The following is an 18,657-nucleotide window of genomic DNA, read 5'->3' on the forward strand; positions in this document are numbered from 1 at the left end:
TAGCCACTGCAGACATCCGATAGTATGGTGTTTTCGAACTCCGAATAGCAGTTTTCCAGGAGGTCACCCATCTCTGACTACTCCTGCCCGAATAAGCTTAACTGCGGAGTTCCCACGAGATCCACAACCAAACGATCCTGAAAAAGCTTTGATGTTAGGATTTGAAGGATCAATTACTTATAGTTAGGAAGAATAAAATAGTTATTTAGATTTTTGATGGAACCTTAACTGTAGGGTATTTTATTTGGTCATATTATGTTTTGACCATTGGCAGTAGAAATGCTTCTTTGGCAATAGATGAAGCCTAAATTAATTAATACAAGTATTTAATGTTTAAGTTGAGTCAACACGTCCGGTTGAGTAAAAACAACTAAGTTGAACCGATTTTTCAATAGAATTATACTTGAACCATCAAGTTAACCGGTTTATAATTTGAGTCGGATGGTTCAAACAGTTGTTAAAACCGATTCTATGTTAAAACAGTTCATCGTATAAATATCGACCCGGGGAGCTCCAGCTCATCGTAAAACCATGGTATGCTGGGGAAAATGATAACAATTTGATCCCCGCTAAGATAGCTTTTATATAGACACTCTAAACTCCAATCAAAATATAAGTTTTCATTACAACCAACAACCACAAACCTAAACTATAGAATTAACTATCACTAACAAGCAATATAAATGTAGAGTAAAAAACATAACACAAGATATAACGTGGTTTAGCCAATGATGCCTACTTCCACAAAAACAAATTCTTTATAAGAGTGGGAAAGAAGATTACAATCACTCATCTCAAGTCTATCTAACACTTACTAGATCTCTCTTCTATAATCTCTCTCCTTACAAGTTTTATCTCTTTGTAAGAGTTTTTTCTCAATTTTGGTTGCTCTCAAAATTGGTTTATCTCTCTCTTTTGTTATGTTATAGGTCAAAAACCCTAACTTCTTTTATATAGTGTGTTGAAATTTTGGTGAGCCACGAAATTTCGATTAATCTCGATTTATCTATAAAAAATCGAAACTCTCTTCTTCTTACATGGCGAGGGACACCAAACAATCACCCCCTCCCAAGCCATGAGGGGGGATACTTCCACGTATTCTCAAATCAATAGGAGGAGTTTGCTACCAATCCGGCAGTACCACAACAAACATAAAACTTGCCCTTCAACAAAATTTTGGTCATCATATCCGACCCATTCTTGTCGGTATGGATCTTCTCAATTCAAAATCGTTTTTCTTTGAGAAATTCTCTAATCTAATGATAACACACATGCATGTGCTTAGATCTAGAATAAAAATTCAGATTCTTGCTCAAATGGATGACGCTCTGGCTATCGCAAAGAGCCACAAACTGTTTATGTTTTAGCCCTAGTTTAATGAAGAAGCTCTTTATCCATAACATCTTTTTGCAACACTCAGTAGCTGTAATATACTCGACTTCTGCAGTGGAGAGGGCAACACACTTTTGCAATTTCGATTGCCAAAAAACTACTCCCCTTGCAAATGTAAACATATAACCGGAAGTACACTTCATCGAGTCCACATCATTTGCCATGTCTGCATCTGTGTAACTTTCAAGTAAGGTCTTACTCCCACCAAAACACAAACACTCCTTGGAAGTGCCCTTGAGATATCTCAATATCCACTTAACATCTTTCTAATGCTCTTTACCCGATTTGACAGAAATCGGCTTACAACACCAACGACGAAAGCAATATCCGGTCTTGTACACATCATTGCATACATCAAATTGCCCAATGCAAATACATAATAAATCTTTTACATTTATTTCTTCTCATGCTCACCCTTCGGATACTTAGCTTTGGTCATGCAGAATTAGCCACCAAGCGGACAACTCACCGAGTTTGCTTGATCCATGTTAAATCTCTTTAACACCTTCTCAATATAGCTAGTTTTCTTGAGAAAACCACAATTTTCCACTCTTTCTGTCATGAGTGGTTCGCATACTAAGTATTTGCTTTACTTGACCCAAATCCTTCATCTCAAAGGACTTACTCAAGTCTTTCTTCAACTTGGATATCTTGTTGATGTTTTGGCCAACTATCAACATAACATCCACATACAATAAAAACACTATGAAATATCTATCTGAAAACTTTTTAACAAACACACAATGATCAGAAGTAGACTTCTTGTAGCCATGTTTTACCATAAAAGACTCAAACTTTCATGTACCACTGTCTCGGTGCCTGCTTCAAACTGAACAAACTCTTTCTTAGTTTGCATACCAAATGCTCTTTGTCTTTGACCTCAAAACCCTATGGCTGGTCCATGTAGGCATCTTCCTCAAGATCACCATGAAGAAAAGCTATCTTGACATCTAGTTGCTCAACCTCTAGGTTTATATTTGTGGCCAAACCTAATACCACCCTAATAGAAGTCATCTTAACCACTAGAGAGAAAATTTCATCAAAGTCAATACATTTTCTTTGACCGAATTCCTTCACAACAAGATGAGCTTTGTGCATTGGATGTGGATTACTCTATTCATGCTTGACTTTGAAAACCCACTTGTTCTTTAGAACTTTTCTTCCTTTCGATTTCTTAACTAAGTCATAAGTGTGATTCTTATGCAAAGAACCCATCTCATCTTGCATGACCTTCAACCATTTCTCTCCGTCCGTACCTTCAAGTGTCTCTTGAGAGTACATTGGTTATCCACCATCAGATAGCAATATATACCTATGTGGTAGGTACCTGGTTGAAGGTTGTCTTTCTTTCTCGGATCTCCTCACCTCATATTCTTATGACTCAGGAGGATGCATTTCTTCTTGTTTAAGTGGTGGTGCACTGGTGCATGCACATCTTATATCTCAATAGATTTAATCTCATTATGAACAATATGATCATCATCATGAGCCTTAAACCCATGGTTCTCTGCATTTTCAATGTCATCTACCGCTTGTTCCACTTCCGGTTCTAAGTCAACAAGATCATCAACGAAAGTTTCTAGCTTCTCACCATGTTTAAAGTCCTCTACTGTCTGATCTATTAACAACACAACATCTCGACTTCATATTACTTTTTTGTTAATCAGATCATAAAGCTTGTAAACCAAACTTTTCATCCCTATAACCAAACCAAGAAAAATGCATTGTTTGCCTTTGTCATCAAGCTTAAACCTCTCATTCGTGGAAATATGAACAAATGCTCTGCACCCAAATACCCTTAAGTATCCATAATCAACATCTCTATCTAACCATACTCTCTCTAGATAATCATTATTCAGAGGCTTTGAAAGTGATAGGTTGATCATATGTACAGCTGTGAACATTACTTATACCCAGTAAGTCTTTGGTAACTAGGAATGAGACACCATGCATTTCATCCTCTCTACAATGGTACGGTTCATCATCTCGGCTATACTATTGTGGTGTGGTGTCTTGGGCACTATCTACTCATAACGAATCCCACGACTCTTGTAATACTCCTCAAATAATCCAATGTACCCTCCCCCATTATCTGAACGAATACACTTCAAGGGCTTCCCGCTCTCTCTTTACACCATACTATGGAAAGTTTTAAAAACACTGAGAACCTCATATTTGGTTTTCAAACCATATGCTCATACCTTTCTTAAAGCATCATCAATGAAATTCAAGAAATATAAAGCTCTCCCGTGGGATTTCACTTTCATGGGACTACATAAATCCGAGTATACTAGCTTAATAACATTCTCCTTGCGGTGAGAGGGGGATCTTTGGAAATATACTCTATGTTGTTTTCCAACCAAACAATGAGTACATCTATTTAAATAATGCGTACCTTTGATGTTTGATGTTTGGCAAGAACTTCCATGCCTTTTTCTCCCATATGACACAATCTCTTATGCCATAGTTCAGTGGAAGTTTCTTTTTGTGCCGCATTTAACTTTGTTTTACTCAAATTAGTTTGTGTCTTGTAAAATGAGCAACACTTCTTCCTTTTGGCTACCACAAAGAAGCCTCGACTTAGTTTATATACTCCATTATTACCAAATGAGCTCTGAAAATTATCACCATCTAACTTCCTAGTGAAAATTAGGCTTAGTCGAAGATCAGGGACATGTCTTACATCATTGAGTGTCAAGGTGTAGTCGGCACTAGTTTCCACATGAACATCACCTATCCCTGTAATCCTTGAGAGTCCACTATTACCCATCTTCACCTTACTAAAATTGCTACAATTGTAGGTAGTGAAGAAACTCTTGTGCGGTGTGAAATGATAGGATGCTCCGGTATCTACCACCCACTCTATATCCTGACATGAGGTACTAACAAACACAACACCTACCACAATCTGATACAATTCCCAATAGATCATCATATAAAACTACTGCGATAGTATCTCGGCTTGTGCTCCATTCCTCTTTACCATATATGTCTTCGTGTACACAATTATTTTTCTTATCCCTATTTAGTGATTTACACTCATACTTGAAGTGACCATTGGTGTCACAGTAGTAATATTGTATTTATTTATTAAGAGTTATAGATTTATCCCTAGATTAATATTTGTTTTTGTCATCACCTCTAAAATGAGGTGGTTTTGTACTCTTACCTCTCCTGCTTTTCTGTGACAAAGATATATGAGTGAAAGGAGCTTCTTGTTTCCTCATTCAACAATACACCAGTAACCATTTCAATTGAAATGATTCCATCTTTAGCGGCTCCGCTAAGAGAAATTACACGCCTAAGTCTCTTAATTATTAGGTAAAGAGTTCAATAGTAATAAAGCCTCAACTTTGTCACCCATATCAATCTTCATCAAATACAATTGATTGATGATATTATCTACTTCATTAAGATGCTCAGACATTGAAGAACATTATTTGTACTTCGAGTTAGCAAAACTTTTTAATGAGTAACACTTTGTTTTCGGCAGACTTCCTCTCATAAAAGACTTCGAGTTTCTTCTACAAGCTAAAAACGGTAGTCTCTTGGGATACATGGTAGAAAACACTATTGTCAATCTACGTACTATATCGAATGTACCCAATAACTTTTCTATCAAGCTTGTTCCACTCGGTCACGGATACTGCATCCGGTTTTACTCTTTCATTCTCAATAGGTTGTGCCAAGTCATTGTAATAAAGCAAGTCTTCCATCTTAACTTTTCAAATGGTGTAGTTAATTACTTTAATTTAGACTATTCATGTGAGTGTTTATAGAATGATCTATCTCAACAAATTATTTCAACTCAAATCTCATCTTAGAAATTTAATCAAATATCTTTCGAGCAAAATTTGGAATAACAACCTTTGTGATTGATCTAACCACAACTCTAATGGGGAAAACGATACCAATCCGATCCCCACTAAGATAGATTGTATATGGACACTCCAAACTCCAATCAAAATCTAAGTTTTTACTACACTAATAACCACAAACCTAAACTATAGAATTAACTATCACTAACAAACAATATCAATGTAGAGTAAAAAACATAACACGATGAAACACAAGATATAACGTGGTTCGGCTAATGATGCATACTTCTATAAGAGCAAATTATTTATAAGAGTGAGAAGGAAAATTACAATCACTCATCTCAAATCTTTCCAACACTTACTAGATTTCTCTTTTACAATTTCTCTCCTTACAAATTTTATCTCTTTATAACAGTATACTCTAAATTTTGATTGCTCTCAAAATTGGTTTTTTTTTCCTTTATTATGTTATGGGTAAAAAACTCTAACTTCTTTTGTATAGTGTGCAGAAATTTTGATAACTACAAAATTCGGTTCATCTTGGTTTATCTATAAAAAAAAACAGGAACTACGTTCTTTTCACATGTGGAGGGACACCCAACGCGTTTAGACTGGACGTCTGGTACTGTGGTAGAGACGAAGTCCACAGAAGAAAAGGACCAGCATAACACCCATATGCATTCAATCCCAGAGCACCAGAGTATTTCAGAGCGGAGTAGCAGTCTTACTAGGAGGTTTGTGTGGCTAACGTTCGACTTTGAGGCGCGTGCCACTATGCCAATATGCCCACTCATTGCCTAACAAATTTGGTTATTATCCAATAAAAACATGCTTGACGAAGAGGCAACTACTCATTTTTGTATAAGAGAAAGCCGAAAGGAAAATCATCTCATCCAGCATGACATTTGAACCAATCCGAACATATTTAGTATGGCTTTAACATGGGAATTTTTGGTGAACTCTTCAAAATAATTTTAAAAAGAGAAGACAAGTATATATAAAACAAACACTCAATTAATTTATGGGTTTTATAGATGTGCACTCCTCTTGCCTCCTCAAATTCAGTGATATTAGACTTGTCCCTCCAAACTCACATATTGTGAAATGTCTATATTATTTCGTAGTGAAATGTCCTAAATATTTTTGTGTGTAAAATTACCTAAATGTCTCTTTTACTTCAGAAGACCAATTTTTTTTTAAAAAAAGAGAGTACACGTGTTAGCATTTTATTTACTCTAATCAACGGGTCATTGCAAGACCAAAAATCTTTAACACAATGCAAGTACAACTAGAATAACTACACCTGAATTACACTACTTACTAATTTTTTATTTAGACTTGCACTCCCAATATAAACCTATAATTAGATAAACACCCCCAATATTATTATTTTATTTAGACTTTTCCCCCTAATACAAACCTAGAACAAGAGAAATACCCCCATTCTAAAGCTTCACAAATTGTGACCGTTGATTAGAGTGCATAAGATGCTAACACGTGTGTTCTATTTTTTTTTTAAAAAAACTTGGTCTTCTAAAGTCAAGAGGACATTTAGGTAATTTTACACACATAAGGGTATTTAGAAAATTTCACCACGAGATAATAGAGACTGTGAATTTGGGGGGAGGGGTGTAATACGGGGCGGGGTGAGTCAACCGCGGGTCAAATAGTGATGGAGCCGGGGCCGGGCGGGGTTAGGGGATACAAATCCAGTGGTTCCCGACGGGCGGGCGGAGGGAAGTGTCATGTCTTTTAGACATCACCCGCCCCTTAGGTTGGTCTATTGTATGGTTTTGGGTGGGTCATCCTGCGGGTGGAAATTATCATTTTAACCCAATTTCACTAAAAAAACTTTCTAATTATCGCAAGTAATATATTTCCAATTCACAAAGATAGAAAAATGGAATCAATCCATAAAAAATAAACAAAAATAAAAAAACTTGAATTTGAATCCAAAACCATATTTGTAAATTTGAAACTTATTTATCGTGATTTACAATTTGTAAATTGATTATTTTCCATAGCATGATAAAATGAAGATGGGAGCGGGTGGATCTATGGACAAAACAATAAAATATAAACTAAAAGAATTCAAAATGAATACAAGGATGAATGATTTATCTTCTCCAAAATTCAAAAGTTGAATTTGAATTTTTGATATTTTCCCAATAATGTTCAAACTTGAATATGTGAAATTGATATTGAACTCATAAGTTTGTATTCATATCTCTCAAATTTCTACAAAAGTTAAAAGAAATTATAAACAAAATACAAAAAATATTAGAGTTAGAGTCTTTGAAATCGGATTGGGTCAACGGCTTTTGACACACAAGACGGGTTAGGCTTGATTGGTCGGGTTTGAACATAGAACCTACACTCATAACCCGACCGCATAAAAACGGTGGCGGGGCGGGACGGGTCTATTTTCGGGTCGGTACGGGTCTATTTTCGGGTCGGTACGGGTTTGGGTGGCGGGTGAAGACCGGGTACCCTACCCGATGATGGGTCAACGGTTTTTTTTTACACTCCTAAGAGAGGGCAAGTTTAAAATCACTGAATTTAGAGGTAAGTCTAATTTCGTTTCAAACTAAAGGTATCTATAAAACCCTTAATTTATTTTGAAGCACTTAGTTCGTGACAGAATAAGGGACATAATATTTGTTGAAAACAAGCAACACAAGTGGCAGTAATGGCTATCGAAACTGACCATCACTCCTTTAAACCTCATACTTTCGTAGGCAGAGCAATTGCTTAAAAAATAGATTTGCAAGTCATACCTAAGGTACCGTTACCGAAGAAGTAGTGAACTTTTTTTGTTTGATGGATAACAAGCGCCAATGGAACACAATTTTGTTTTTCTTCAGATAGTGATCGAATAAGAATACACTGTAAATTGTGTCCCACTTAAAAATTGCAAAGAACATGTCTTGTGTTGAACAGATTTTCGTTTTATGTAAAACCATGTATAGACTGTAGAAAGTTGTGGCTGACTGACTGTTCACACTACAGTCAACTCCACACTTTAGTTTGTCCCGCTAGCTGTCAAACCCATGGCATAAAGCGCAGCAAAGGGATTAAGAAAGCAAAAACGCTCTAATTTTACCATTAAAATTTTAACATAGTTTCTGATAGTTGCAGCGGAAACCCTTCCTTTATTTATTCGGCGTAACCAAGTTTTGCTGCCATAAGACTTGTCGAAATTTACAAAGGAAACAAAGACTTTCTAGGCAACATTTTTTACATGGCAATATGCCATCTTCTGCACTCCATCTCATGTTAATGCGGTCGTCTCTCTTGCATTTTTTTGTTGCAACGCTTCCAAATCAGGCGCTCTATTTCAACAAAAGAAATTGAAAAGCCAACTGGCCTAAACGAAATTGGTTGCCCAAACAGAAAAATGCATTGCACACCATAAACCTAGACTACTCAAAGTGGGGTGGTGCCGCTTCCCATCCAGCTCAGCTTCTGCTGGTCTTGGGTCATTGTGCTTACTCCGCAGTTTTCGGGATTGATTTATCCGTAACCGACCAGAAATTGGGAAATGAGTACAGCACTGCAGCTTAATAAGTGCCAAGCGTTCTCGTGTTTTCGCGTCGTGTAGGTTGCCCAAAGCCTGAACACAACAGACTTTACAACAACAATTTACAACACCTAGAAATTTGGAACTGTGTCTACACCAGATACCACCTTATTTTGGGAAAAAATCTGATTAATTTCGTCTGGATTGTTACAACTATACACTGAACATGAACCCAACCCACACGTAGATTCCACGTGTGCTATAAACAGTTTCCAACACGTGAATTTGGAAAGATCATACGGTCACAAAAAATGAAGATAGATAACATGAAATACGTACGTGGAGACATGGAGTCATAGTTGGTGCAGTTATTGAATAATAATCACCGTCGTGGTTGGCAGTTGGCACAACTGAATTCTCCTCTTTGCATGGTTTAGACCTGGTTTTAACGTTTGTTGGGTTATGTGCTAGTGACTCAATGGTTCTATCAGATGAAGACAGTTCCAGGAATTTCACCATGCAACTATGAACTATCGTTAGTCAACACTCAACAGTCAAACCATTCAAAACAAAAAAAAAAAAAGTCTTCAAATGTGAATTGTTGAACTTTCTTCACATATCCATCATCTATGCAGCTTCATATTTTGCGATAAGTAAAATATTCTAGTCCAAATGTGTCCACAATCAATATTAATTAAACACGTACTAATGTACTATACAGTCTATACTATAGCGTGCGTAAATGCTAGAACGCAGAACTTGCATAGGGAAATGAGCTAAATCTTATAAGAAAGGAAACAACACATTTCTTTCACTCATGCCTAATGGTCTTCAATTCACTTAAATTTTTTACTTTACATAAGAAATTAGGGGATTTTTCACGTTTAGATAATAGAAATTTTGCGCAATTTGAGGTACAGAAATTTAAGATGACTAGCTGACACGGAGGATAACATCATCTACAAGTTAATTTTGGCTAGATTCTTTGGTATTTCACTGGACCAGGTAACACCTGTGACCTGACCAAGTAAAAGAAGGGTCACTCCCGTAATTTAACTTTCCTTCTTCACCATTTATGTACGCGTAATCTTCATATTTATCACGAGAATCACAAGATAAACAAATAAAACTAGAAATTGATATACTCCACTAATTCGTCTGAAAACAACCCGAATTTCTCGTCCTTGACAAACGAATATCCGTTGTTTCAGACAAATCCAAAATATCGTGATATTTTAGAAACGTAACGTTTTTCCTCGTCGCTTGGAAGTATAAATAGACAACCCCAACATCTCCATTTTTCCTGCAATTTAATCCCAACACCATTACTCAAGAAAACATGGCGTGTAGAAAAACTCTAGCCCATCGTCTATACAATGTAACAAAGATATCTTCAATGGTTCCGAACCCTGCCATCACCACATTTCGTCGTCATTTCTTAAACCCATCAGAGCCTAATGAGAAAGGCTTCTTTAAAAGGTTTCTTCAAAAAAGAGATATAGTTCAATCAGCGACATCGACGGACTATTCACCTACCACATCGATGTCGCTGATTGGAAATAAGTTGATGAAGAAATTAAAAGAAATTAATACGGATAAAGATCGTATTCGATTAGACGGATTGAGTCCGCCATTAAAATTGAAGCCTCGTGAGCCACCAGAGGTTCAAATTTCGGTTGAGGATGCTAAGAAGATTTTGAGGATTACGCAATTGGAAATTTTGAAATCGAAATTGAGAATGGTTCCGAGAAATTGTATTTCGTATTCGGAATTTCTTGAGATTTGTCGGGATGGTTCTAGTTTTGATGAAGGAATGAGGTTTGCTAAAATGTTGGATGATTCTGGTTCTGTTATTGTTTTGGGCAACTTTGTTTTCTTACGTCCCGAACAGGTAATTTTTTACAGTTTTTTTACGTTCACTTTTATATATTTAGATCTAGCTAGATTTAGTTCTTTTAGACTGATCCAACGCTCGGCCTTGAATGATGCTGAGTTGATTTTGGGAGTATTTTTACTTCACGTGAAACCACTTTTGACGAGATGGAACAAGTACCAATTTTTGTTCTTAGTTTTTTTATTTTTGAAAGATGGAGATCTGATAAAATTTTATTATTTTTTCTCTTTCCATTTTTCTACAGGACAAAAACGTGTACAAAAGATGTACATGTTTGAGACGGTGACCTTAAACTTGAAAGACCAAATTTTGTGGAGGTGGTTGCGCTGACAATCTTCTAATCTCTTACTTCCTCTCTTTAAAAAAAAACACAAGGAAAAATAACATTTGAAAAAAACAGGAAGAAGAATTTCTGAGAAAATTGAAAAGAAACAAAATTGATTTATGCAATTGCAACCCCTCTATTGGGGAAAAAAAATTACAAATTTTTTGGTGGGCCTGGTTTATGGATCTTCACGGGATTAAGTTAGTCTTTCATCGTGTGAAGGATCCCGATCTCAAAAGATATGGCAAACAAGCCATGTAAAATATTTGTGTCCATAATATATATTGGAGGTTTGGTCGTCATTAGTGACCTTACTAAGGTTTGGTCGTATTTAGTGACAATACTGCGGTTTGGTCGTCATTAGGACGGCACCAATTGTTTTTTGTGGTTATCCAAAAGGAAATTTAAAAAAGTACTAAACGAAAAAAAAATAGTCAGTTTAAGTGCCAAAAATGTGTTATTGGGTTCTTCCATATAGTTGAGACTTGAGAAGGCTATTGTGATTTTCATAAGGAAAAACAAAAGCATGAGTTTGGTATAGGGATCAGGTGTTCTAGAGTTAAGGCATGGGTGTTTTTTTCAGTGTTTTTTTTTTTAAAAAAACAGTCTATAATGTACAATAAAAAAGACTAGAGAGAAATGTAGCTTGGGGTTGAAGTTCCCTTTTACCCAAATTGGTTCCACAATTGTTTTTGATTACAGGTTACAAAAGCAATCCAGGGAATAATTCCTCTATCTCTTCCCCAGCCAAATGATCCTAGAAGGCAAGAGTTAGAAATGATGGAGAAAGAAAAGTTGGAGATTGACAAACAAGCAGATTCATTGGTTAGAAAGGAATTATGGGCTGGACTTGGATTCTTGGTGGTACAGACAGCTGGGTTCGTGAGGCTCACATTTTGGGAACTCTCATGGGATGTGATGGAGCCAATTTGCTTCTACCTCACTTCCATTTACTTCATGGCTGGATATGCATTTTTCCTACGGACTTCAAAGGATCCGTCTTTTGAAGGGTTATTTGAGAGCCGCTTCAGCGCCAAGCAAAAGCGGCTTATGAGGATAAAGAAATTCGACATTCAAAGGTTCGAGGAGCTAAGGAGAGCTTGTTATCCTCTTTCCTTGGAGCCACCTTCATCTAATTATCCTGCATTTGATACTTCTGATAGGAATTTAATTGGTGCTCATTGATTAAAAATATGGCATACATTTTGGCGAAAAATATATAATATGAACTGATGGTGAGGAAAAAAAAATCCGGATTTCGTTTATTAGTGTGAGTTAGCCATTCATTATACCTTACAATGCATTCTGAGAAACAGTCTCAATGTTTGGTAAACGCTGTGACCATGTTTTCCAAGAATAGGAGTAGGGGACCCTAAAACAACCTCGCTTACCTATTAAAAAAGAAAAATACTTTTCCAAGAATCATTGGAGATGATAATGGGTATAGAATGCCACCAGCTGATCAAAGGCCTAAAGGACTAATCTCGGTCCAACATCCTCTTTTACCTGTTGGCTGTTGCAGAACTGCACAAGTGAAAATTGAGTAAACTTGACATAGCCCGAGCCCTAGTAAGCAGAAAAACTATAAACTTGATTAAACTTTCAGAACTTCTAAAGTAAAATTCTGATGGGAGTATGTCGGACTATGAAATTTTAAGAATTCTGACCAAATTAATGTGTCACACTTATACATAGATGACTTATTACTTGTAAAATTGGAAGCCGTAAACTTTGAGATCCCCTTTTTAGTAGTTGAGGTAGCAGTGAGCTGGCAAAACATATAGGGGGCGAAATTTTGTGTTTGAAGGGTCATCAACAGCTTGAAGCCCATAAGTCCAATTTGGATTGGTCATTACAATATAGCTAAAGCCATTATTAGAGTTTCTAGTAAATTTAATTATTCATGTTTCAGTTGGTTAAGAAGATGTTTTAATGGAGAGGCCCATGATCTTGCAAAATGGGCATTTAGGTCATGTGATATAGGTATTCTTCCAAAATGTTGTTTGGACTCTAAGTGTATTTTTTTATTATTAGTGGAGGGAAATCATAATTGGCTCATCTAGTTGGAGATAATAATAGTTAACCAATATTATTATAATATATATATATATGGGAGAGATCAATATATTATGATTTTCATACCATGGTTTATATATGCCTACAACTTCACCCACAAGATAAATTATAACATAATTTTTTGTGGATATGTCCAACAAACCTTGAAGATCACTTCTATAAAATTATAAAATTTCAGCTCATTTGATGATGTTTAACAGTCAAAAGATAATTGCAAAATCGAAAAATTAGAACTGTTAAAAAAATTTAAAATTGTCAATAATTTTTAATTAGGTTAGAGATTTCTAAATGAGCCAAATTTTTATAGAAAATCTATCTATAATCAGAAAATTATATCTACAAAATATTACCTTTTAACTCATCTATAAACCATCTATAAACCATGATATAAAAAATCATTGAGAGATCCATTCTTTCTTGAAAATGACACCTCAAATGGAAGTCAAGCTCTGCTAAGTTTATGCCGCAAACTCTGACAACTATTTGGCGTGTTTGTTTTTTTTTTGTTGGTAATCAATTTTGGCGTGTTGATTTACTTGATTCATATTCTGTTCCATTTAGATGGTTGACCCAAGTCGTGAATAACGACATTTCTTGGTTTTAGAACCGAGAGTGCTAAACACCCATTCGCTTGTATGATTGATTGACCAACACACCCTGGAATCTAAATAATTCCCATACACGTTCATCTTACACAAATAATAGAGGAGTGCTAATTCATCCCAATGAAATAAGTTAAGTGAAAAAAGATATACTTGTTGTATAATCCTAAACCAGTGGGATGACTCATTTTGAATATGATCATGCTATTCCTGCTATTGTACTTACATGTACCATGGAAAATAATTCTTTTTGGCTAATTGTGATACAAATTTGAAGATAACTGTCGCTCACGGACAAAGAATCAGATTCAGCCAGCATTCAGTATTCCCATCACCATCACTATAAGGACTCAAAGTTAAAACTATCTATCTACGGATGGCCCAAAAATTTCTCTATTTTCGAATAATTAATGGTATCCCTCCCTAATCCCTATCTAAGGTTGGTGCTCTATTCTGTGCGCACCTCAACCGGTTTAGCATCATTTCGCCAAAGATTCTCACAAGGGTCATCTTTGGCTATTTGCAGTAGAGCATATGTCCGGCACACCAGTGGTGGCTTCCGATTCGAGTTGCCAGGCTGAGAAGCACGGAGGAGGGAAGGTGCGTACCTACTGCCTAGAAGTTACATTGTAAATGCCTTCCCGGAATGTTCTAAAAAATGCTAGCGGTAGTTGGCTGGTGGGTGAGCGCCGAGCGACCCAGGCGGTTTTTTTTTTTCTCTAAAAAATATATTATAATAATTATAATATATAGTCGTGCACATACCATACTATAAAAATTGAAGAAATCAAACATTTTCATGCAAATAAAGAAGGCATATGATTCGGTTTCTTCTTGGCAGTATAACACCCCTATTTTTATTCCCATTTTTTTAATATATAAAGTTAAATAATAATAATAATAATAATAATAATAATAATAATAATAATAATAAGAAAGGATAAAATTAAAGATAAAGATAGGAAGATAAAAAAAATCGTGGGAAGTGGGATGAGTAGTTGCTAGAAATAAGGGATGGGTTTCAGGTGTTTTGTTTTGCCGAACCTTATTATTGCTTGTTTAAAAAAAAAGGGGGAGAGAACCAAAAGAAACTAACTTTTGACCCCGTCCTACGAACGGGTGTCATTATATTAAATTATTGTAAAAAATATTAGCAACTATGCATAGCTATGAGATATGAAAATTATATTAATTAGTCATTCAAATTTTTTGCACTATAAAAAAGGAAGCATCAAACCTTGATAAAACTCATAGACTTCTTTTTGTTGTTAGGTTTAATAATAGAAGTTTGATTGAAGTTTTGTGAGAATGCCCAATGTGACGAAGATAATATTGAAGCTACTTGAATAAAATGACATTTTTAATCATAATAAAAAAATTTATAATAAACACTTCTTAAAATGCAAAACTATATTTGTCGAGACATTTATTCTCCATACATATAATACAAACATGATATGTTTTAGGGTTATTAGTTCAATGCGATCAAGTTTTTGATTTTCTATTAATTATTCTTTGAAGTTAGTTCAATGTAGTACATTGCATTCAGTTTCCAATTTCTCATTAATTATTCTTTGATGTTAGTTCAATGCAGTTGCATCAAGTTTCCGATTTCCCATTAATTATTATTTGAAGTTAGTTCAGTGAAATTGCATCCACTTTATAATTTCTCGTTAGTTATTCATTAAGGTTAATTCAGTACAGTTGCATCCAGTTTTCGATATTTCGTTAATTAGTCTTTGAGATTAGTTCAATACATTTGCATCCAGGTTCCAATCTCACATTAATTACTCTTTGAGATTAGTTCAATACATCTGCATCCAGTTTCTGATTTTCTATTTATATTTTGACGTTAGTTGAATGCAGTTGCATCCCATTTCCGATTCCCATTATTTATTTTTTTAGGTTAGTTTAATGCAGTTGCATCCAGTTTCCGATTTCTCGTTAATTATTATTTGCGGTTATTTCAATACATTTGCATCCAATTTTCAATTTTATGTTAATTGTTCTTTAAGGTCAGTTCAATACATTTGCATCCAGTTTTTGATTTCTGGTTAATTATTCTGAAGATTAGTTTAATGTATTTGCATCCATTTTCCGATTTATCTTTTATTATTTGATAAGATTGCATTTGCATCTAGTTCTCGATTCCCAATTAATTATTGTTTGAGCTTATTTCAATGAATTTGCATCCAGTTTCCGATTTCCCGTTAATTATATCTTGAGGTTAGTTCAATGCATTTGCATCCAATTTATTATTTATGCTTTGAGGTTAGTTCGATGCTATTACATATGGTTTCTGATTTCCCGTTAACTATTCTTTGAGGATATTTCAATGCATATTTACATTTACTTTTGATTTCCCACCAATTATTCTATGAGGTTAGTTCAATGTAGTTGCATTCGGTTTTTGATTTTCTGTTAATTATTTTTTGAGTTTAGTTCAATACATTTGCATCCAGTTTCTGGTTTCTCATTAATTATTATTTGAGGTTTGTTTGATGTATTTGCATACTGTTTACGATTTCCCATTAAATATTTTTCAAGGATTTGCATCAAATTTCCAATTTTCTGTTAGTTATTCTATGATGTTAGTTTAATGCAATTGCATCCAGTTTCTGATTTCTAGTTAATTACTTTTTGAGTTTAGTTTATTGCATTTGCATAAAGTTTTCAATTTCCCGTTAATTACTCTTTGAGCTCAGTTATGTATTTGAATCCAGTTTTCCCTTTTATTATCTAATGTGGTGTGTAATACCAAATTTCTACTAATCCATCTCAGAGTGTCCTTGGAAACATGACATAAAAAATAATTATATTTGATTTACTATGTTGGATCATCAAAGATTATCTAGTTCTCGATTTCTCGTTAATTATTCTTTAAATTATGCATGACTCACTATGTGGAATCTGCAAAGATTATCTATGAACGGGTATTGTTATATTAATTATTCTAAAAAATATTTATAAATATGCATAATTATTATATATTAATATTATATCGATCACTCATCCAAATTTCTTATAACGTGAAAACCTCACTCTCCATTAAAAAAAAACTCACATTTGATAAAACCCTCCAACTTTATTTTGTTGTTTAATAATAGAAATTTGATTGAAATTTTGTGAGATTGCCTAATAAGGCGAAGTTCATATATATTGACGCTACTTGAATAGCAAGGAGTTACCAATCATACGGAAAGAGATAAGATAAACACAATTCTAAATGCAAAACTATACTTATTGAGACATTCTCACAACATATAATCCAACTATGTTTTGAGGTTAGTTCAATGCATTTGTATCTAGTTTCTGATTTTCTATTTTTTATATTTTGAGGTTAATTCAATGCAGTTGAATCCAATTTTCGATTCCGTTATTTTTTTTAGGTTAGCTCAATGCGGTTGCATCTAGTTTCCAATTTCTCGTTAATTATTCTTTTGCAGTTAGTTCAATACATTTGCATCCAATTTCTAATTCCTTGTTAATTGTTCTTTGAGGTCAGCTCAATGCATTTGCATCCAGTTTTGATTTTCCATTAATTATTCTGTGAGATTAGTTTAATGCATTTGCATACAATTTCCGATTTCTCGTTTATTATTTGATAAGGTTGCATTTGCATATAGTTTCCGATTTCCCGTTAATTATTGTTTGAGGTTAATTCAATGAATTTGCATCCAGTTTTCAATTTTCCGTTAATTATTTCTTGAGGTTAGTTCAATACATTTACATCTAATTTATTTTTTAAGATTAGTTTAGTGTAGTTGCATCCGGTTTCTGATTTCCCGTTAATTATTTTATAAGATTAGTTACACGCATTTGCATCATGTTTTCAATTTATAATTAATTTATCTTTGAGGTTAGTTCAATGCAATTACATCTAGTTTTCGATTTCCCGTTAATTTAATCTTTGAGGGTTAGTTCAATGCATTTGCATCCAGTTTCCGATTTCCTGACAATTATTTTTTGATATTAGTTTGATGTATTTGCATCCAAGTTTTGATTTACCGTTAATTATTCTTTGAGGTTAGTTTAATGTAGTTGTATCCATATTTTATCCGATTTTCTATTAATTACTTTTTAAGATTAGTTTAATGCTTGTATTTGCACCCAGTTTTCGATTTCTGGTTAAATATTATTTGAGGTTAGTTCGATGCATTTGCATCCAGTTTTCAGTTCCCCATTAATTGTTTTTTGACGTTAGTTTCATTCAGTATTATATATGTTTTAAAATATTTGTCATTATTGCTTTGCCATTATTTTTTTTTCATTATTTTCTATTATATATTTTGTGATATTATTTTTTGTATAATTTAATTTTCCACATGTAATTTGTTTTGGTTTGGTATATAATTTATTTAAGCCCAACGTCCACTTTAACCGAATCTCGTTATTATATATATATATATATATATATATATATATATATATATATATATATATATATATATATGTTGAAAATTTATAAATTTATAAATTTAATTGGAATATGTCGTAATTATTGTGGTCAGAATAGTGATTTTTGGAATCCTTGACTATGAATAAATATTTAAATCCCATTGTGGATGACGCATCAAATCGAAAGGGTTTTAGGAAAATCGTTTTCAGTGGAAACTATTATTTTTAGCAATTTAGTTTTTTGTCTTATATTTTTTTTTTTGTAATTAGCTATATTGTTTAGGAAAAGTTGGAGACTCTGTGAAACTCTATATGGGATTATTTTTCTGTAATTAGTTATAGTATTTAGGAAAAGTTAGAGACTCTCTGAAACTTTAGATGAGATTGTTTTCTTATTTATATCCTATTTTTTTTATAAGTAGTAATAGAGTTTAGAAAAAACTGGAGTCCCTACGAGTGTTCCAAAAAATAGACTGGTGAGGATATAATTATAATATAGATCTAAGGAATTGGAATACGTCGTAATTATTGTGGCCATAATTGTGATTTTTTGAATCCTTAACTGAATAAATGTCTTAATCACACAGTGGATGACGCATCAAATCGAAAGGGTTTTAGGAAAATTGTTTTCG

General features: G+C 34.1%; 1 protein-coding gene across 1 annotated transcript; it reads left to right on the forward strand.

The window, feature by feature from the left end:
* The first annotated feature begins 9,548 nt into the window (after positions 1-9,548).
* LOC147501417 (calcium uniporter protein 3, mitochondrial-like) lies at positions 9,549-12,214 on the forward strand. The gene is made up of 2 exons (XM_086606466.1): positions 9,549-10,621; positions 11,652-12,214. Exons 1-2 carry the CDS (start codon positions 10,070-10,072, stop codon positions 12,132-12,134), a joined length of 1,035 nt encoding a protein of 344 aa, XP_086462592.1. The 5' UTR covers positions 9,549-10,069; the 3' UTR covers positions 12,135-12,214.
* The last annotated feature ends 6,443 nt before the right edge of the window (positions 12,215-18,657 follow it).

This window comes from Coptis chinensis, chromosome 4 (assembly GCF_015680905.1).
Source record: "Coptis chinensis isolate HL-2020 chromosome 4, ASM1568090v1, whole genome shotgun sequence".
Classification (NCBI taxonomy): domain Eukaryota; kingdom Viridiplantae; phylum Streptophyta; class Magnoliopsida; order Ranunculales; family Ranunculaceae; genus Coptis; species Coptis chinensis.

Coding starts and splice junctions, on each gene's coding strand:
- LOC147501417 (XM_086606466.1), top strand. CDS start 10,070: ATGGCGTGTAGAAAAACTCTAGCCCATCGTCTATACAATGTAACAAAG. Junction 10,622..11,651: donor TTTTCTTACGTCCCGAACAG/GTAATTTTTTAC, acceptor TTTTGATTACAG/GTTACAAAAGCAATCCAGGG.